Source organism: Motacilla alba, chromosome 3 (assembly GCF_015832195.1).
Source record: "Motacilla alba alba isolate MOTALB_02 chromosome 3, Motacilla_alba_V1.0_pri, whole genome shotgun sequence".
In the NCBI taxonomy this organism is placed as follows: Eukaryota; Metazoa; Chordata; class Aves; order Passeriformes; family Motacillidae; genus Motacilla; species Motacilla alba.
The window spans coordinates 9,898,246-9,920,027 of NC_052018.1; the positions used below are offsets into that span (position 1 = coordinate 9,898,246).

The window sequence follows — 21,782 nt, forward strand, 5'->3', positions numbered from 1 at the left end:
TAAATAAAATTTGCTTTAGTTGACAGTTTACACATTACAGAGTCTGCAAAGTCCACCTTGGAACTCTGGATGAAGCTTCAGGCAGTATCAGCAATTCTGATGGAGCAGGCAGTAAAGCAGCAATAGGAATGTGGGGCGCATGCAAACGTTCTGCAGCTCGCTCCCCTGGAAAAAGAGAGTAGTGCAGATGACTTATTAAATCTAACTAAATAATAAATAAGATACTGTGTCTTTGAAGCATCAGAGAAGTTGCTATGAGGATTTGTAGAAAGATTTTTTTTTTCCTAAAAAGGAAAATATTAAAAAATCTTCACATGTAAAGCTAAGGCAGATATAAAATATGCTCTCTATTCAGGTGGGAGGCTGCAAAGTAAGGAGATGGGTTCATGGCAAACAAAGGTTTTTAAGGGAAATAGTAACTTTTGACTGAGACACTCATAAAAAGCTTGGATTTAAAATTTCAACAAACCTTGAAAACACCATCGGCAAAAGGCCGATAACTGCGGAATGAGGTTGAAAGTGTCAGCTCACCCGAGAGACTGCTAGCAACCATTATTTTCACTGGCTTGATGACAGACCCTAACCCTGAGGGATCCAGTTATATTCTCTTCTACCTTTCCCCTTCAAAAAAAAAGCTTTAAAAATGTCAACTGTAAGAAAATGCAGCAGTCAACAGGCAGACGGCTCTTTTGTAAAAGCCTCAAGGGACACAGCCTTCGTCAGTAGGAGCAGACACTGTCCATTGTCATGTGCTGTGTAGGTCTGCTAGAAATTACTTTACAGCAAACAACCACACCTTGTAATATAGCGAACAAAAGAAAGGGAAGTGTCTCAAGGATGCAAAAAAATCAATTTAAGATACTTAAAATGAAATGAGATAAACCCTGTTGAAGGTGATCCAACTCTTAAGATGTGACGTGCCTGAGGGAGGTTTAAATTTTGAACAGTTTGCCATGTATATCCATAGTGTACCTTTTGTGCTTTTTGAAGTGGGTGGAGCAGGTAAGTATCACCTGCTCAATCCTAGATCTTTATGGGGAATAATGGATTACATATACTTTAGTGCTCTCCTGAGTCAAGAAAATTTGCCATCCAGAGGTGTTGAAGATGAGATGGGATTGGTAAATAGCAGAGTGACAATTTTTGCAATTAAAAGACAGGCTTGACAAAATCAGCAACACTGAATCTGTCAGCTTGTAATTATCAAGCAGATGAATGATAGCTTCTGTTTTTAACACTGATCATATTTTAGGAGTGAGGATTCAGAGTTGCTAGCAGCATTGCCCCAAGATTTCCTTAGGAGTTGGATCATAAGCCTGTGATCAGAAGGCCTGAGAAAAAGCATAACTCCCAAAATTTTCTGTGAAAAATTATGTTTTGTTCATAATGTTCACTGAAACGTCAACTTCTCTCAACTTCTTTAATGTACTGGTTTACTGCTCAGTTGAATATAGAAACAATAGGAAAAGCAAGATTTTGATCTGTTATGATTCAAAGAAGTAAAACTTAAGAACACTAATTTTGATTTCAAGTTACTTGATTTTTTTTCATAACATTGTGTTTATTTCACTGCTAAAGAAACACCTGATTTCAAGTATATGTAGTCAAAATTCTAATACACCTATAAAAATTATTTTTTCTAGGAAGTTAAAAGACATTAAAGTAGCCAAATGTATAAACAGAAAAGACAGAAAAATAAACTGACAAGTGGAATCTGTGATCATTCATCAGGAATCCAAAGTAAAACATGAGAATGAGGCGGAAATGAAGGACTAAAAATAAAAAGATGGTTAAAATGGTAAATGGCAGAATAACAGGATTTACTAAGTACTGTGAATTTTTACAGATTTGTTAATAAAATCTTGTTATTTTGAATCTCCAGAGATTTTGATTCATGTTGTAATAACTAACTGAAATGATTGTATAAAAATGAGAGAATTGAAAGCAAGAAGTGAATTTCAAAAACAATTAGGATTTCTGTTTTAAGAAGCGCTCAACTCAACACCCTTCTGAAAGCCCGATTTCCTGAAGAACATTTTATGCTGGGAGGTGAGACCTTTTGAAACTCTGCAGATGTGTGCACATAGCTCTTGAAAATCAGAGAGTCATCTCTTTGGAGAATTGGACCAAATGATTGGAATTCAGTATATGTTGCACATAGCTTGAAATTTTTTTTATGTTTTTATACAGCAGTTAATGTGCTTTTACAGAAGACAACAGAGCCAAAAATCTAGCAGTTCTCATGCTGTTTTAATAGTAGGTGAAGGAGAACATTGCCAGTTAGGACATTGAAGAGTTGTTTGTGAAAGGAGCAGGTGAAGCGATATTGTGGAGTTTTTGAACATAGTGCAAACGTCATTAACGCTTTGAGCTCAGCTTTAGCTCTAGTAACCAGTACCTGTTCCTAGAAGCTCTGTATTAAAATGGAGTTTCACTGCCAATTTAGAGCCCTCAGCAAAGAAGTTGAGCTACTTTGTCAACTCTTGCATCATGTTGTATGTGGTACAGTTGCTCAAGCAACGAGGAAAGACTTGGCTTGGAACTTTATGAAAGAGGTTACTGAAGATGGACAGGGTTGTAATTGCAAGTATTTCCTACTCTGCCATATAGTTCATTTGTTCATTGCCCATGATTCATGGTGGAGCCTAGGGGTACTTCTGCTGCATTGGTTTCTACCCAAGAGTGGTTTGTCCTGTTTGAAGAGTTCACTGCAGGAGTGAAAGGAATCGGAAAAAGACTCAAACTTCATACAAAACAGTTGTAACATCTCTGAGCTTAGATAGCACATCCATTGCATGGAGGTCATTTTTAATACCCTGTGGAATTAAGTTCAGGCAAATACTGGAGAATTTTTTTTTTTCTGTATCACTTTAGTAGATTGTTGATTGCTGATTATTTATGGGGAGTTTTTGCCAATGCCACCATTGATCTTTTCAGATACCTGAGGATGTGTTCCGTGACCATAAACCTGTCTTTAGGGAGCTAAATCAAGCCCTAGATTTCTTCTTAGGAATCCCCATTTGTACTCTTATGACTTAGACTATCTTCAAAATTAAATGTAATAGAAGTCTGCTTCCTTTTCTATTTGTTTCAATGTGTAAGTGTTTGGATGCAAGTCTACTTATCTGTGGCATTTTGTGAAAAAAAACTCATTGGAGTTTGCTCTTTTATGTGGAATTGAGTGTTAAGTATACTTTTAAGCAGAAGTCCAGGAAGGACAATGTATTTAATTAACTTATTACCTTTGAAGTCCTGTAAGGAAGTTGAATTCATGTTAATGAAAATATGCTTTTAATAACTTAGTTACAACATTTTTAGTCACTGGAAAATTTTAAGAACATTCTGCTCCATTTCAAATTCCAAAACAAAGCATAGTTTTGTATAAGGAGCAGAATTGACTGAGTCCTAATTGTTCTTAAAAACACTGAATTTCTGCTCCTCTATTTTAAAACAGTAGTATGACTACTGCAAGTGTATTTTACTGAAATGGAAGGTACAAACCCCAATTCTCAATAAATATAATTTAAATAGCAACCTTTCATGGCAGCTGGCATGGCTCAGACTTTTTACCTGGCACTAGCAATTGAAAGATATTCTGCAAATTCTTGTTTTCAGTTGCACTAAAACCCTTATTTACCTGATGACCAGTTTTATTTGTGTGATAAATTAGATATGATAATTTTTCTCTGATAGCAGATTCCTGCTTATATTCAATTTGTTATAATAATTAAGGCTAGCAGTAGTCTCTAGTATTGCAAAGGAAGGAATTTTCTATTTTTCCCTTAGTATTTAAATCCTTACAGCTCTGGAAAGATGAAAGCAAGGATGGAAAAACGAGCTGACTGAGAGAATTCCCAACTCCCTTCTCTCTCTTTTTACCTTCTTCTGATATCCTGACAAGAATTTGGGATATAAGTTCTGTCTCAAACCTCAAATATTCATGGTTTCTTTTCATTCTCTGACAAAAATATGAAGTTCTGCTCAGTGTATACTTCCTGACTCACTCATCCTGTTTTTCACTGATATCACAAGGCAGAACCTTACTATTCTTCTTTCTCCGGGGCACATCATTAAGCCACTAAGCGACTTTAATTAGTTAAAATGGTAGGGGCCTGAACTCCTTCCAATCAATATTCAATACCAGCTTAGCTTGTCTAACTCCTAACCCTTTGAGCTGAGAAGGACTATGGATCTGGTTTGACTGGATGCCTTTTTGAGACCTGACTTAAGTGAGTGGTAAAATAAACCCCTTCCAAATGTCTTGAGTGGAGCACTTAAAAATAGAAGTCCAGGGACCTCAAGGCACTGATGGAAAATCATGGCCTTTCCTTTTCATCAGCAGAATGAGATTATAATTGTAAAGCTGGTTTCTCATTTACTTTGTTCAGCCCCATTTGCTTAAACTGAATGGATTGTCATTGAGATTTATTGGTAGGTATGGCTGTACATCTATGGCTGTGAAAGCAGTTGGTTCAAGACAACGCAAAGTCTGATTCTGAATGTTTTCTTTTGGTTGAGCCACCTCTTCACTTTAAGGGCATATTGCTGTTTCATCCTAAGTGGTAAATGTGCCAGAGCATGTGTACAAAGGTCACATTTGCCAGTCCCTGTTCCATAAGGGTACCTGTAGATGCAGTGTGGTGATCTCATGGGAGTGCTACATTGAAAAAAAACCCACCCTGTTCTTCCAAAATGAAAATGGAAAGAATTTCTGCTGGAAAGTGGCAGCTGCATTCTGACATTCATGTAATGGGAGCAACTGAAAGCTTTATGGTGTGTAACTGTGACACTGCATTCCAACATAAGCTTCTCCCTGCCCTTCTTCCAACCAATAAACTATTCTTCCTCTCTTTTCACTCTCACCCCTCCTAATCTTCTTCTGTTTATATGCTTTAATCATAATAGCAACAAATCCATCCCTGCTGGTATTATCACACCGTTGCAAATTTTGGCCGTCTCCTTTGGCACTTCCCTTGTAGATGGAATGACATTGCCCACTTTGATGGGGCTTAATTCTCTATGTAAAATACTGCCCTGTCAATGAATATTTTCTCTATTAAACTATTTTCAGTCCAACAATAAGATACAGATTTTTGGGAGAACAGTTTTCTCATTATTACCTTAACCCATAAAATGACTATTTTTTTTTCAAATTCAAACATTTTGGGCAAGTTTTCAGTTACCCAAATATTTGTAGTACAGAGTAATTTGCATTTCAGCCCTGTGAGACTTATAAATGTAATGAACAGTCTGTGTGTTTAATATTTTTTATATTTTTAATAATTTGCAAATAGTTCAGTACGTAGAGCTGACCTGTTGAAAAATAGTTTGCAGTGTCTGTAGAGAATACTTCTGAGACTTTTGTGTATTTAACAGAATTCTGAGCTTCAGCTGGAAAAATTCTAGGAGTACTTCTTACTGGAAAATATTTCAAGTAATGTGAAGCAACAGATAGTTTTTTCCTGTGCCATGACCCAGTTGTAAGGTGAGGTATGGAAAGTCCCTCTCCTATTGCTATAAAACAGGTTTCAGCGTTGGAAGTAAAGTAGACACAAAATATAGATACCTGCTGAAAGGTGTGACTGGAAGTGTGTTTATTTCAAAGGAAATTGTCAAAGGTCTCAATTTACTTATCAATCCAAGAGGTTAATGTCTTCACTGCCATGATCAGTGTTTTATGGCAGCCATGGTCTTCATCTGTTTATCCAAGAATAGATAAGAGAGTCTTGGTTTCTGGAGCTGGGAATATTGTGTCTGGTCATAGCTACATGGAGGGTAGGCTGTCACATTTAATATCTGGGAAATAATCCTTTGATCAGAATTTATTCATGGGGCAGAATTAAGACATATTAAATTTTTGAACATTTTGCCACTAGTTTCAACAGGAGCAATATCACATACCCACCTGTACTGTAGGTACAATCACAGAGCAGCAGGAGTGCTCACAGGGACATTGGGCACAGTCTCATTAGGGCTCTTCTTTTTGGTTATTGTGCTTATGATCACTGTTGTCAAAGGTGATGTCTTACTCTCAGCAGCTGTAGCTGGATACTGCTGAGATTTCCATGCCTCTCACTTGGCGTTTGTTTCCTCAGTTACCTTTGTCCCATTCCAGTTCTTTTGTAATTAAACTCTGCAGAGCAACTTCTAGGATTCTCCTAATAATACAGCACAAAGTTAATACTGTAGGAGTCTGATGGTGATTCATGTTTTAACAGGACTCTTCATATGGAGAGTCCAATGAGTGGGGATGCAGGACTCCAGTCCATAAGGCTCAGAATCAAATTTATGCTATGTCAGTGGAAAGTGGCCTTAAAGTAGACATAAATTTAATCACACCTCACCTTGGTGCAAATGACGCTCAGATCCACATACCTAAGGATGTAATCATTGTACCCAGCACTGTATTTGTCATTACACTGGAGATCATGGTTTGAAATACAAATACATTAACAAAAGTGCTGGTCCTTGAATTTTGTTTCCATCCAAGTGGAACTGCCAGGAAGCACTAGAGGCTTGGGGTCTTATAGGTGTACTCCAAATAAAATTGGATAATGTATGTTAAATAAAAAAGGTGCCAGGACATGGAAAAACCGTGTGATCACTGCAGAGTATTTTAAACAGATGCAAATTTTACCTGCTATATATAGCATCAGGTAGAAGCTGAAAGAAAATATTAAAAAAAATAAGCAAAAGTTTTAATCCATTTGAAAAATTGTGTGGACTATATAAATTTTAAAATACTTGGTCAGATTCAGATGTTGAAGAAGGTATCATTTATATGATAATACTGAATATAGTGAATATAAGAAAAAATAAGTTAAATAACATAAAAATTCCGTTTGTTATGATCCATTATATTACATTTTACCACTTTAAAAGGAAGATACCAAAAAACCTCAGGAACAAAATGTAAACAATGACTGTTTGTTGTTGTGGAATGTAATAGGTGGATCTGTGATTGGTCTCATGTAGTTGTTTTTAATTAATGGCCAATCACAGTCCAGCTGTCTGGATTGTTTTGGTTAGTTACAAGATTTTGTTATGCTATTTTATTTTATTTTTCTTTTGTCTTTTGATGATTTCTTTTTTTAATTCTTTTTGTATAGTTTTAATTTAACAATTTTAATATAATATATATTATAACATAATAAATCAGCCTTCTGAAACATGAAGTCAGAATTCAAGTCTCTTCCCTTGTCCTGGCTGCCCTGCAAAGCCTCAATGCCCAGTTTCACAAGATGAGTCTCAGTGTGCCCTGTATCTTTCATTACCTTGTATCTTGAAGGAAGTTAATGCTATCATAATGTTTGGAAACAACACATTTCTGAGGTTTTCAGGAAGATTTATATGTATGTTATTTCTTAGAGAAACCTTCCAGAAAGTATATATCTACATACACTGTTTCCTGAAGAGCTGATACTTCATGCATAGGTCCAGATAGGCATAGCTAAAACCATGGGGTATGTGGTTATATGAATTTGTGTTGTCCTGAAGCCAGCCTGTTGTAGTCTCTGGAGTTCTCTCTTTTATAAATCAGGATGATGTAGACCTGTCTAAGTTGACCACCTCCCTTAAGGTCAATAATAGTGATGAAGTTTTTTAGAGGTGAGAGGGGTCTGTATGGGCTGTACCTGTGATGAAACAGAAACAAGAATGGTCTCCTCCTCAGGCTGAATTGAATATCCCAATCTATTAGAGTATGCTATAAGTAATTTTAACTATAAAGACATAAAGTTAATTCTGAAAGAAGGAGAGTGCATCAGATACCAAGAGGCAGAGACATCCTTGACATCAGAGGTAAATGGAAAACAGCACTTGGACAGGAAACAGCCCTTGTCACACAGCCAGCCTGAGCTTAGGATGTGAGTAGTTAGTGGAAAGGACTGTAAAGAAAGCTAAGAGAGTACATCTGTTATGGTGGCTGTAGATTTGCACCATGTAGATATTGTGTATATATATATATATAATATGAAATTTAATTATTATTATTATAATACCTAAGCTGTTTATGGACTTTTCCATGGGCCACCAAATATTTTTTGTCCTGATGTTAAGCACAGCTTCTGTGCCCTCATCATCAGATGATGCCCTCATCTGCCTTCCTTGGAAGCAATAAAAAATAACCACAGGTAGAGAGCATATGCAGTGTTCCCTGTAACACTGTAAACCTTGTTTACATGCTCACAGTAAAATTCATTGAGTATTATTGAGTATTTGAAATCACAAAGGAATTCTCCATCAACACTGATCTCTGTGTTTTGTTTCAGTAGCATTTTCTCTAGGCTGAAAAAAATCCTTTCCTGGGCTTTTAAAAATATTTTAATTAAATGAGTTCCATATTAGAAAAGGGGGCCCATGAGAGTGATAGTGTTGTGAGTCTGCCATCTTCGCATCCTGTGCTGTATCATCAGTTTTGGGGTTTGGATCTTTTTCCAGAGCATCATAAAATATGTCATTGGGTGCTGGAGGATTTCTTACAGCTTGATGGGAAGGAAATACAGAATGGTAGTAAACTGGGTTTAATGATCAGTTTTGTGCTGGAGTGTTGAAAAGTTCATCTTATTAACAGAATACTTTGAAATATAAGTATTTTTTTTTTCCATGATGTTCTCTTCACTTTTTTTCTGATTTTTTTTTTCAGAAGGGTGAAAGCTTTAGGAATAATATATGATTGGTTTTCTCTTCCTGAAAGGATATATTTTTTTCCTAAGCATAACCACTCTGCAGACATTCTGCCAGCTTGCTGTATAACTGAAACATAAATACATTTTCAATTTTGAATGTGTTAAACATTTACACGAAAGAAGGAGTAGAGGGGGGAAAACCCTCACTTTTTAAGTGAACACATTTGCTTTTCATCATTAATTTAGTCAACCTCTGTAATATGCAGTCCCAGGACAATGTACTTGCATGAGAAAAGTTGAATATAGAAGTAACATCATCAGGCTTTATGTTAACTAGTTTTTTACAGCTCCTTGACACAATGTTCTGGTTTGGGAAGTCCAGGCTGTCTGTACATCCATGTAAGGGGGCATTTCTCTTTCTTGCACCATTCCTGCTGGTAACAGTTCAACAGCTGGGACACTATACCTTGATGCAGCATAAAAATTTGTGTCAATACAAACTCCTGATACCTGCTTTAGCATTTTAGATTTTTCATTTCTTTCCATCACATTTACTTTTGTCACTTGTTCCACCCAGAATGTTACTGAGTATTCTTTACATTTATAGCCCTTAAAATTTTGTGTAGGTATGATTCTCCACCCCATTACCTTTTTGCTCCCATTTTTCCATACAATTCATGGGTTTTTTTCTCTATATATAACTTCTTCCAGAAATTTTATCATCCAAGCCCCTTGTTAATTTTAGGCAGTATTTGTGGCTCACTCTTGGTTGAAATCTTTCCATTTAGGATGTAGAGCACAGGATGCAATCTGCATTATCTCCTAGAGGCAGAGCTTCCTCTGGCATTTGTGATGTGTTTCCTCACTGTGTCTAACGTGAAATTGCAGAGCTTCCCTCTCATTTGCTTTCTGCACCTTATCATATTGCAAACTCGTATCTCCCACATGTCTTTACCCACTGTATTACTTGCCAGGATTTTTGCTACTCATTCATGCTTTAGATTATTTTTACTTAGCATATCTAAAAATACTAGTAGCTTCTGAGTTTGTTCTGTGAGCTGAATAATTAAAATACCAAATTTAACTTAACCTCATTATTATACCACTGCTTTCCAGTTCAGGAGTGGGGTGAAGATGGGTGTTGTTTTGGGGCTTTTGTTGGTGGACAGGTATTTTCTGAACTTCTGCTTAAGAAAATTACTGTAAACATCATGAAACAGACACCCAAGTTGGGTCTCAGAAAGGTGGTTTGGCATGTACTGAAGCACCATGACCATGGAAACTGCAGTCTAGCTAGAAAAGACGTAGTGCCAGTCAGTATGAAATACCTCTAGCTTCTTGTCTTATACTGCCTATCTGCAATTTGAAGATCAAATCTTCAGACATTCACCTGATATCAGAATTACTGCATATTTTCAGTTTTTACAAAAGTAAGTAATACATTCTGGTCTTCTTACATTACTATGTTAAGGGGCACCAGTGTATTTACAGTGTTTTCAGTGCTAGAGGTCATACACTGCTGTGGATAGGCCTCTTTAGAGAACACTTGCTCAGATACTGCTTCATGGTAGTATTTTGTTTCCCTCAAAATATTGTTTAGGAGTGTGCCCTGCTGCTTCTCCCTACAGGAGGGATCTCATTTTGTTCTATATGATGAAGCTCCTAGTTAGAAGTTGTAGATCCTCTGTAATTAGTGGGAAGCAGATAATTATACTAGAAAGTGGTTTTAGATCACTTGATATTTTTTGAGGATCTGTCCATGACAGACTTCAGTTGGGAGTCTTGGGTGATTTAACTCCTATCTCCGGCACCTCAGTTTAGAACCAGTAGTGAGCTTGGGTAACACTGAACCAGGATGGACTCTGAAAGGGCAAAGGTTTATTCTCAGTTATTTTCCCACCATTTCATGGTGCAATTTCAGCAGATACCTTTAATATCTGTGTTTGTAAACACATACAGAATTAGTCACGGGCCGTTCTTTTCTTGCTGAGCATCTGATGAATGATCCCTTGGTAACAGAGGGGTGATCTTTTTTATACTTGTGAAGTGTGTTTAAAATCTCATGTAGACAAAACCAATTATTAAATATCCTTGAAAAGGTCAAGGTATTTCTGATTGATTGAGGTAAATATGCTAAGAATTGTATTTAAATTCTTTTTTTGTATAAAACACAGGGCCCACCCTGTGGCTCCTGATACAGTAAGTGGCAGAACACAGCTTCGATTCCAGGCATGAATATTCTGAGACCCAAACTTGATTGCTTCACAGGCATTCTGTATTTAGAAGAATCCCTGGTCTACACTGTTTTCTAACCTGTGCCCAGATGTCCAGCTGGCTTCGGCCAGAATCCTGCCAGAGAACATACTAAAAGGTGTTGGTCCTGGAGCCCAGGCCGTAGCGTGGTTCCACTTACCAGTACTGAGGTTATGGTGCAGACTGGAAAAGATGGGTTTTATCACATGTTAGGAGATAAAATTTTTTGTACTTGTTTCACTTCTTTCTATTTACAGAAGATATACAAGGGGAAAAAAACCATGCTGTCTAGTCAAGAATGAGTGCCTCTGCTCTGATAAAGCTCAGGTTATTGCTGTACTGACAAAGAGAGCTGTTTGTCATACTGCTCTTCTGGCACAGCTCAGCTCTGTGCATGTATGCATGCTTTACTGTGTTTATGAATTTGCTCTTTTAGTGTAAGATGTCATTAATATTCATGTAACCAGAGTGCTGGATGGGGATCTCTAGGTATTGCTGTATTTATTCCGGGAAGAATTAGAAGCATGTACCTGGGTATGCACACATGTGTGTGTGCATGTGTTGGACTTGGCACATGCCCAAGGCGATGCCAAGGCCTAATGCTTTAGAGGTAAAGGCACTGAAGTTGTCAAGCAAAATTCAATACAAAATTTATATGGGAAATGGATCTGTGGACTACTTGCATGCTTTTATGCTCAGTCTTTAAAAGTTCATTTGATTTTACATACTCACGTTTTATATCTTTGGCGCAATTGTTTGGGTGCATAGGTGTCTACGTAAAAAGAAAATGGCATCCTGACCTTGTAAATCATGTTCATCCTTAGGATCATTGCTCTCTGCTGCTGTCCTGTTGCATTTACACTGCCGTGCTCTCGCCTACATGAAAACACTAACTGGGTCATTGTATGTTTAAAGATGGCATCAGGTAGTTCTGCCAAACACTAATTTCTTCAGACACTGTGAGAGAATTTCTGCCTGTGTGTCTGTGCATCCTCCATGTGCCTTCCACAGCCCTGCATGTGTTGATTCCCTTCAAGAACTCAATCCCTAGCTGGATCCTCAGTATGCCTATGGGAATTCTACCAGAAGGTCCTGTGATCAGTCCTGGATCGTTGATTCAGTTTGTTCTTAAGCTATGAAAATTCAAATACCCTTAGTGAAGTTGAGCTGACAAACATGCTGTTGGTGACACTCAAAAAGTCTGTTTTTCTTAGGGAGTCTGTTTTCCTTCAGACCCTTAGAAAATTTACGAGTGTTACTTAGTTTTACCAGCATGTTCACAGAGTTGCGTATACTAACTGTGCATTTGTTTGGAAAACAAATTCAGCTCTTCAGGGAACATGAAATGTTCCTCATAGAAGAAGACTTTTTGTAGAAAATATAAAAATCTTTGCTTCTGTCACTTAATCTCACAGAATTTATTTAATTAAATTAGAAGTCTGAAAAGAAAGAAATAGAAAAAAATAGAATGCATCTGATGCCGGGACACAAAGGGAAAATTTGGGCACTAAGAAACAGGAAATGTAGAAAATTTTAAATGAAACTTTGAAATCAAGTGCACATACCTCTGCCCTGTTCTATAGATCCTGTATGTTGGGAGGCTCCCTAGAAGATACTAACAGAAGATTCTCTTCTGCTAAGCAGCCACCAGTGAACTAAGCCACCATGACATTAATTGTAACAAAAAATACAAACTTTCCTACAAAGTGTTGGTTATTTACAATTTTTTACCATTTTCTTTTACAGAAACAGTTAAGTTACCCAGAAGAGTAATCTTTCATTAGAGCAGAGAATTGTAATTTACCATACAGTTATTTAAAGTATTCCTGCTTTTGCAATGTATCTTTAACTGTTAACTGTGTTTGAGATACTTGTTTTGTTACCTCTTTAATATGCCAAACGTTTGTTTAGAATTACAGGAGATCCGTAGGGTAAAGTAGAAGAAAATTCATACAGTTTGTTTGACTTCACACCAGGAGAAAAAAAAGTGTTTTGTCATTTGTGTCCATTCTTTAGCTCTTTTGCTGGCATGAAATTCTGTGGATTTGTTGATCTTGAGCTGTGACAGAGTTCACTGGTACAAAAACCAAATGACATCTTAAACAGATGAAGAAGAAATTATTGAAGATTTTAAAGTAGAACTCTATTTTTTATGTATTACATTAATGAGTGAGCAAAGTGAAGGGCAAGCCCAGCAAGTCCTGCTGTGGGGAGAGGACAGCCCAAGCCAGCACTGTCTGGTTTATCCTATGCGTTTTCTTGGAAATCTGCTCGGCACAGCTGTGGCAATAAAGCACAGAATACTTCCCTGATCCTTGTTGTTTTGCCTGCAGGTTTCTGCATACTGAGTAGAAGAAATTATGTGATTAATGTGGCATTCTGTGTCAAGGGTAGACCGTAGATTACCGTTAAGTGCATCATTATGTTATCTTTGAGAAATTTACTGGGTTTCACCTGACAGAAAATAGCTTTTCTTCTGCCAACACAAGAGGGGAATAACAAACTAATACATGGGGTGACCTAATATAGATCAAAAGAAGTGCTGCTTTTGACAGAGAAGCAGCTCTTGGTTTTTGAAAGGTTTTGAAGAAATTTTAAATTAAATTTCCTCACTTGTTTTCAGAGCTGGCTATGTGGGTGCAGCGCCATGCTTGGGCGCTCCATTACTGAGCACTGGCTGGTGCAGTGACTCTGATGTAACACATCATGGATTGTTTCCTTCCTTCTGCCCCTGATTTGAAGTCTTCAGTTCCCTTTGGGGTCTGAAATGCATAACTGGTGTGGGATCTGAACCTTGTGATCTTTTTGATGGTGGTTATTGTATTAACCATTTCTGCCATCCTGGTGATCAAGAACAGGTTATGCAGCCGGAGCAAGTGCTTTCCAAAAACCTCCCTTCTCAAAAGCCAGTGAGAGCCTCCAGCAGCCACTGCTTCTGTCATTAAAGCAGAGTGAAGCAGTGATTTATTTCTGAGGAAGTTTCACTTTCTGGTCTTTTCTTCAGCGGACCAGTCTTTTTATTTTATGGCTCTGATAGAGATTTCTGACCATATCTGTGATGTGTCATGTGCAGGGATTGTCTGTTCATTGAGAGCCAAGGGACAGGACTGAGAAAACATGGCTGTAATTAGTGTATTCACCTACTTGGAGCCTCCTCTGAAAAAAAATCTTTGAAATGGCTCTTGCTCTTTTCTGTTGGTCAGTGTCTGCCTTTTCACATCCTGACTATTTTTCTCTCCTATTTTATTTCTATTAGCAGAATGTCTGTCTGTATTAAGAGCAGGTGGTATGGTGTGACAGCCATCTCCAGGCCCTGGCTGTGTGAGCTCAGAAGGCACAGACCTGAGGGCCTGAGTCTGCAAACAGCATTTCTTGTTTAATCAAAACTGGCTGATTTAAAAAGCATTTGACCTCCTGTTGTTGGCATTGAAGGACTTAACTGCTGTGAAAATTGAGTCACTTCTTTGAGTACTGGTTGTAAGTGGCGTCCAGTTTTTAAGCATGATTTTTCATTCTCAGCACTGTCATTTACCAGTCCCTTAAAGAAGTAGTATTACCCACTCAAACTTCAAATTGTAGCTGAAGAATATATTTCAACTCATTCAGAAGAAGGCACTAGTGGAAAATATTACTGTGGGGGTGTTTTTATCTTTATCCAATTTGCATACTTGTAGTGTTTTTATAAGGAAACCATTTAAACATTTTCCAAAAATCCTTTGCTGGTGTGGTTGAGACTATTAAATTGTGCAGTGTTAAACAGCAACTTATTGTAAATGTAATGGTTTGGGGTTTTTGTGCTGTGTTCTCATTTTAATCAAAACAAAACAACTTGCAACTTTTACTGCAAATCCAAACCCAAGTTTGGGCATAACCCTTATGCAGTGAAGCTGTGAAGGTACTCCGTTGTCATTTTGTCATCTTGCTTTGGATAGATTTAGATAAAAGCTTGATTGAAAGCCTGGATGTACAGGAATGTATGTGTAGAATCTTGCTAAAAGCCTTTGCTTTATTTTTTAATATTTATATGGACCAGTGATCATGGGAAGTGAATCATATTCATTGACGATCCTTCCTAAACAAAGCACCTTGGTGAATACCATGCTGTTACGGAATGGGTATTTAATATTCCTTGTTTTAAGAGCTCACTTTTCCTGTAAAATAAGTAGTTTCTCTTCTCTCTGTGTTCTAAAATTTACTGTGCAGGTCATACATTCCTGAAGTTAATGGACTGATTGCTCTAGATACAGAAATATATAAACAGTGTCAAAAGAGAAACTCCCGAAGTCCCCACGCCTTCCTCCTGTGGTGTGTGTTGAAAGAATCATGAGCAGAACATTCTGGGCTGGTTTGTTCTCTGGATGCATGCTCAGGCCATGCACCATTTCATTCTCTCTGTGATATATACACACTGCTAGACGAGGGAGTAGGAGCTGCCTTGGCACCCACATGAGTTATGTGAAGAGTTTGCAGGTAATGTTAGCTTTTGGTTCTTAGCAAAATGGGGAACTTCTGAGACACTGCATCAGATTGTAGGCCCTTGAACCATTTGGGGTTTGAGCCCTGTGAAATTAGGTAGAGTTAAAAATGAATGATGAAATAGAAGCAGCTGCCTTGGTGACTAACCAGAAGAGCATCTATGTCTTGAATAGTGAACTTTAGTTTAAGTGCTATCCTGAGTGTTGAAATCTTGCAGTTCAATGGCATGATAAGTGAATAACTGGCAAATAAATTGACCAGTTGTGCAAATACTATTGTTTGTCACATTCATCAATAGTGACAATTACAGTATAATTTAACAGCACTTGTACTGTTTTAAGTGGGTTGACCAAAGCAGAGTCAAGGATAGGTGGTACAGCCCTCAGCAACTCCTGGACACGAGGTGTGTTTGCCTTCAGTCAAATCACCAGCCAACTTTCTGTAGTCCCTGGATCCATTTGAGTCTGTTTACAGAGTCTCCTCTTGCTCAGCTCTCTGCCTTTCCATGTGCTTAACAGATAAATATTACTGGACTTTGAATTGGGGGTAGTTTAAACTAGGTGACTCTGAATGCTACTCTCAAATATTGTTAATATTTGCATTATATCTAAACTTAGATATATATGTATGGATATGCTATATTTTTATTATAGAAATAAATATTTGTAATACTCTTTGTATTTTGACTGATGGTTATCTCAAGAAACTTAAATGAATTATGAGGAGGGTTATCATAAATAAGGGGATCATTAACCTTCACATTATTTAATGGTATTTATGTCATTCATAGTTGTGACAATACGTGGTGCTTTTGATAGGCAGTGTCCTCCATTTTCAGAATAATTGGTTTTATAATAATTCTGAAAATTTTAACTTGAATATAATTCTGTGCCATCTGCCTGATTTCAGCTAGTGTAAACTGTGTATAGATAAATTTCAGGCTTTTAAAAAGTAAAAAAACCAAAAATTATTAACTGACGGTGAGAATTTGAATATTATTAATTTCCTTAATTTTACCTGAATATTTCTTCTTCATTTATTTCAAGACACAAATATGACATGCTTTTTTATCATTATGTGTCATTATAACAAAATGGGTTAAATCTCTTATCTACACTTCTGTTGCAATGAAGTTGAACTAAATCTTTTAAGCAATTCTGCAGCCAAATGCACATTTCAAGATCATGGCTTGGGAGTTCAGCAGTAAATTAAGAAATAGTGGATAAATGTTTGAAAAATATGAATTTTACATGTCTCTGTTAATGTCTGCAAAAGGTTTAAAAAATAAATTAAATGAAATTATACTCCATCTTTTAAATTTGCGGGTCATTACAAAATGCAGGAATGTACAGGACGGGGTAACAGCTTTCTTGGTTTCTCCTTTTTCTGCCAAGGTTTAGAAGCTTTCTCCGTGGTTAGTACAGCCATCCAAGCAACTAATCCTATATCTATAAACTGCAATGTCAAAGGATTAAAGTGTGCCTGGGAACACAGGTCAAATCTGCTTTAGATCACAACAGTTTGGGTTCAGCTCCTAGCTGAAATATCACAAAACTACCATGTAATTTAGTAAAAGTTTTGCATTCCTATACTTCAGCTGCAGGTTGCCTTTAATAAAAAGAGGCCCAGGATTGATTTCCCTGAAAAGGTATTTTTCTTTGTCTCAAACCAAAGTAGTATCAGCTGGAAAGCAGATAGATTTATTAAAATAGTTCTGTATTTTTATATAAATAGCTCTTTCAAATTCTGCTTTTAAAATTGTGTAAGAAGTACAGTTTCTGATGATGGATGCATGACACACAGGTTTCCCTGCCCTCTCTCTGTCTGGCTGAACACAGTGACTTAAGAGACAGGGGGCAGTGGTGACAAGTTCCTGCCTGGTACAGCCGGTGTGTCTCCTCTGGGACTTCTCCACCTCTCCAGGTGCCCCGGAGTGACAGTTGTGAGGCTCTGCAAGAACAGAAACCAGAACAATGGTTCACCTGGCTTGAAGGTGTTGCTGAGGTTGTCAGTCTACAACCTGCTTCCGTAAAAACTGCTACCATGAAAAAAAAAAAAAAGACAAGTTATTTTCAAAGGAGACTCCTTCTCAAGGAAACAGACCCACTTCTTAAAGAAGCCTGCTGCCTCCCTGAGCCAGGTTAAAGATGTGAAGAGAACGCTTCCCATCTTTCCATCTTCCCATCCTGGTACTGCCTTTGGACTATTATCCATTATTGATTCTTCAGGTAGACAGCAATGAAATTGCAACAAGCAGCCCAAGGACAGTTAAGAGAGACTTCAGGGCCTTGGAGCATCTGGTTAAGGAATCAAAAGCTCAGATAGTATTCTCTGTCCTTCCAGCTGCAGGGAATGATGAGGGAAGAAACAGGAAGAGCCAGCAGATCAATACCTGACTCTGACCATTTGTTCTCTTGAGTATCCAGACATGAACAGTGAGCAGAATGAAGCCCCCATAATCTGAAGGAAAATGGTTAGTGACCTGCTACCCAGCACAGACACGCAGTTATCAGTGACCAGCAGGACAAGGGCAGTGATTGTCACCTTGTACTGGGCAATGCTGAGGCCATGCCTCGAGTGCTGAGGTCAGTTTTGGGCCCCTCATGACAGGAAAGACATTGAGGTGCTGGAGTGTGTCCAGAGAAGGACAGGAGAGCTGGGAAGGGCTCTGGAGCACAAGTCTGATGAGGAATGGCTGAGGGAGGTGAGTGGAGAAAAGGAGTTTCAGGGGTACCACATTGATCTGCAGCTACCTGTAGGAGGGCTGTAGCCAGGTGGGGAACAGTCTCTTCTTCCAAGGAACAAGTGATAAGACAAGAGGAAAAGTCTTGAAGTTGTGCCAGGGGAGGTTTAGATTGGATATTAGGAAAAATTCCTTCACGGAAAGGGTTGCCAAGCACTTAATAGGCTGCCCAAGAGAAGTGTTTTATTCACCATCCCTGGAGGTGTTTAAATGGTGTATAGATGTGGCACTTGGGAACATGGTTTATTTGTGTATGTGGCAGTGCTAGGCTAACAGTTGGACTCAGTGATCTTAAAAGACTTTCTCCAACCGAAAGGATTCTGTGATACTGTTATATTTCCTGAATTTTTGCAGTTTGTTCTGTTACAATGCCCAGATTGTGAAGCATCTCTTGGTGGCATTCCCTGCCTTCCACTGGAGGGCTGCTGGGACCAGGAGTGCTGCACACAGGTGTAGTGGCATACATCAGCCGCGTCTCATCTGGGAGTAAAGAAAATTGTCATAAAAGATATTTTACAAAAATAATAATCTAATTTGCACAACATGTAGAATGATGTGCACTAAGCAGACATATGTGACTACATTTACTGATACTGAATCACCAAGAAATCCCAGCTGTTTATACCTTATTATCTACCAGTGCATCATCCAGATCCTCTCTTACTTTTTTTTGTTGATACTTCTGTTAGGTAGGGCTGTATCTCTTTGAGGGTTATTCCTGTATGAGTTATTGCAATATATTTTTACTTCCAGAAAAAATTGCAGTTATTCTTTTAGAATATTTGCTTGATGTTAGCATTGAAATATAACTATGAGTAAATGTATTAACTCACTTTTGATTAGTATGGGTGGGTGTTTTAATTAATTAGATTTTAATAATTTCTTTGTATTTTAAGGATATAGTGTTTTATTATAACATAAACTAATTACCACCTTCAGAATGTCTATTTCATTATAAGATATAAAAAGCAATGTTTTATGCCCGTATACCCACTGCGGTGAAGAGGCTGTATGCTTCTTGTTCTGACCCAGTTTACCTGTATTGAGCTGCAAATTGAAAACCCTGTGTGTTGTCAGTTTTTAAAGTAACCATCACAGCAGATGACATTTTTCAATTTCTTTGGTTGGTTTACTTGGAGAAAGTGGTTTACCAGGCGACATGAAAAGCTGTGTACTTTTCCTGACATAAAAGCCCGCTGGGACTGAGCGGAGGGCTCCTGCCTGCTGCCCTCTGCTGGGGTTACTCCTGCTGGTGCTTCCAAAAGGCCACTCGCCTCTTGAGTTTCTTATCATAAAACATAATTTTGTAACCGTGGACTTGTTTGCTTCATGTTTTAAAGAACTGAATCTGGGCACATTACACAGCCTTTGGGGCGATGTGCCTGGAAGCGCTGTCTCGTGGAGACTCGTTTGCAGCGTGGGGCTGCAGGCTGGGCTGTGCTGCTGCGCCCTTGCTGACAGAGGCTTCTCTGCCCTGACAGGTCCTGCGCTCCGTGCTGCTGTTCCCGACCATCGAGCGCATGGCTCAGTCCCCGCAGGGCAAGCTCATGACCCCCCTGCTCTGCAAGCTCCGCTACGCTCTGTACATGCCCGTGTACCTGCTGTCCTTCCTTCCCGAGGGAGTCAAGGCCTCCCTGGTGAGGTTTGCACTGCGGGGGATGAAGACCTGTGATGAGTCTTCAATAACAACCTCCATAAACCTCTTCAGTGTCGACTGCATTGGTAAGCACCTTTTCTGTGTTAAACCATCTTCTGTATTTTTCTCATTTAGTAAATGTTGATTTAGTTTTTTAATATTAAAGCATGAGTTTTGAGGAATAACAGATCTGATCTTTTCTAAAATTAAGGCCATGGGTACAGGAAAGGCTCATATGGGTAAATTTAAAAAAAAATCTTAAAGGCAAAATAACAAAATATTTTCACAAAGAATATATATTTCTTAAGCAAACTGACCTGTACTACTGATGCGATTTCTCATGTGATTAAAACACTCTCTTACAATCTACTTCATGTGACTTACGTCTGCTTACTTTTTACATTTCATTCATATTGGATGGTGAATGTAAATCAGTAATCAGTTTCACAAAAAGTTCTTTGCATCTGTTTTTACTAAGCTGTTTTAGCCAGCTATATAGACTCTGTCATCTGAATTGGAGTATTGGTAAATTCAGAAAAGGACCTTCAGCCTACAAAGACACTTTATGCACTGAATTTCAGCACTTTTTTGGGCATAAAGAGAAAGATTAACACTCCTCCAGTGCATATTGTACATATATTTTGCACATTCTAGCAAGAGAAACAACTTTAAGAAGCAGAATAATTTCAGATATATTATGTTAAGTTTAGAATGAAAACCAGAATGTGAATTGTGCTATACTCCAGGTATTTTGGTAAGTTAACAGTTTAAAACAATTTGGAATGGAATTGACATGCTAACACAGTAATAATAGCAAGAAGGAAGTTTTGATTGCATTAATAGTAGTAAAAACACATTCCTACATTTCCAGTTGGGCTCTGTCTTCTATCAGTTAAATTTTACTTACTAATCATCCAAACAGATGTGCCAGAGTAACTGGGATTGCAGTGAGGGGCTGTTTCTTTTCATGGGTCTATGGCTCTATGTGGGAGGCTCCCTGCAGGACTCTACACAGACCAAAAGCAGGATGGGTTTGTGTTGCCAGCCTGGACAGCCCCACTTTTGTTGTACAGACTGGACATAATGACAGTCACTCCCTTGCAGTGCCCTGTGCCTGACAAAAGCAGGCTCCTGGTTGATAATACACATTTCTCATTGAACTCCTATAGTTTGTTGCTTGAGTTCTCATTAATTGATGACAGTTTTGGGGTGACCAAGGAGTAAGCAAGCATGCAGTCATACCTACATGAGGTGTTCAAATGTCTTCCTTTGATAGTTTTGTCTCAGAAAAAGGTATATGGGGGTCTGTGATCTCCACACGCCAGGAATCCTCTGACCCCCACAGATAAACTTTTACCTCTAAAATACAGGTTATACACAGCCAGGGTTGTATTGGAAATGGTCCTTGGCCGGTGTTAACCTCCAAAAAAGCAGGGCCAGCCATTGTTTGTATGTGTTGTTTGGCCCAGGCCACACGGCAGCAGCAGGAATAATTTAACAGAACGGATTTTGTGTTCTGCCGTTGGAGGCTGATCCTCCAAGCTCTTTAGTCCCCAGGTGAATGATGTGTGCCTGTCAGCCTGTTGTAATTTCCTGTGTGTACCAGTGTCTGACCTGTGTCCTAGCTGTAAGGTAAACTGAGGCAAGAAACCAGGCTGAAGGCTCTTCACTTGTGGGATGTGTTCTCTGCCTATGTTCAGTTTGTTGCCTGAATTAATTCTACCAGAATGAATACCCCTTGGAGCCAACGTCTTGTAAAACTTGCATAAATAGGCCTTATTGGTGCAACTAGTTCTTTTGGGCTTGTGATAGCATCTCTCTCAAGCAGAATTCCCCTTTGGTTTGCATCTTTGGAAACTGATGATGTTTTACAGCCCAGTGACTCAGGACCACATGCGTGGATTAATAATCTTTGAGCATCCGGATATTGCCTGTTAACCTTCTCTTTTATTGTTTGAGGACAATAGAAAATGTTACCATTCAGCAAAAATTTGCTAAATCTAGCACAACAACTGAGTGTGTCTTATGAGACTGCTCATCTGTGAGT

At 38.3% G+C, this 21,782-nt stretch overlaps 1 protein-coding gene across 1 annotated transcript in view; it reads left to right on the top strand.

Annotated features, from left to right (window-relative positions):
- The window catches only part of LDAH (lipid droplet associated hydrolase), a 112,693-nt gene that overhangs the window by 52,956 nt on the left and 37,955 nt on the right, over positions 1 to 21,782 (top strand). The window contains exon 5 of the mRNA XM_038131293.1: positions 19,581 to 19,821. Within this exon, the coding sequence (XP_037987221.1) occupies positions 19,581 to 19,821 (241 nt within the window). The remainder of the gene's footprint in view (positions 1 to 19,580; positions 19,822 to 21,782) is intronic.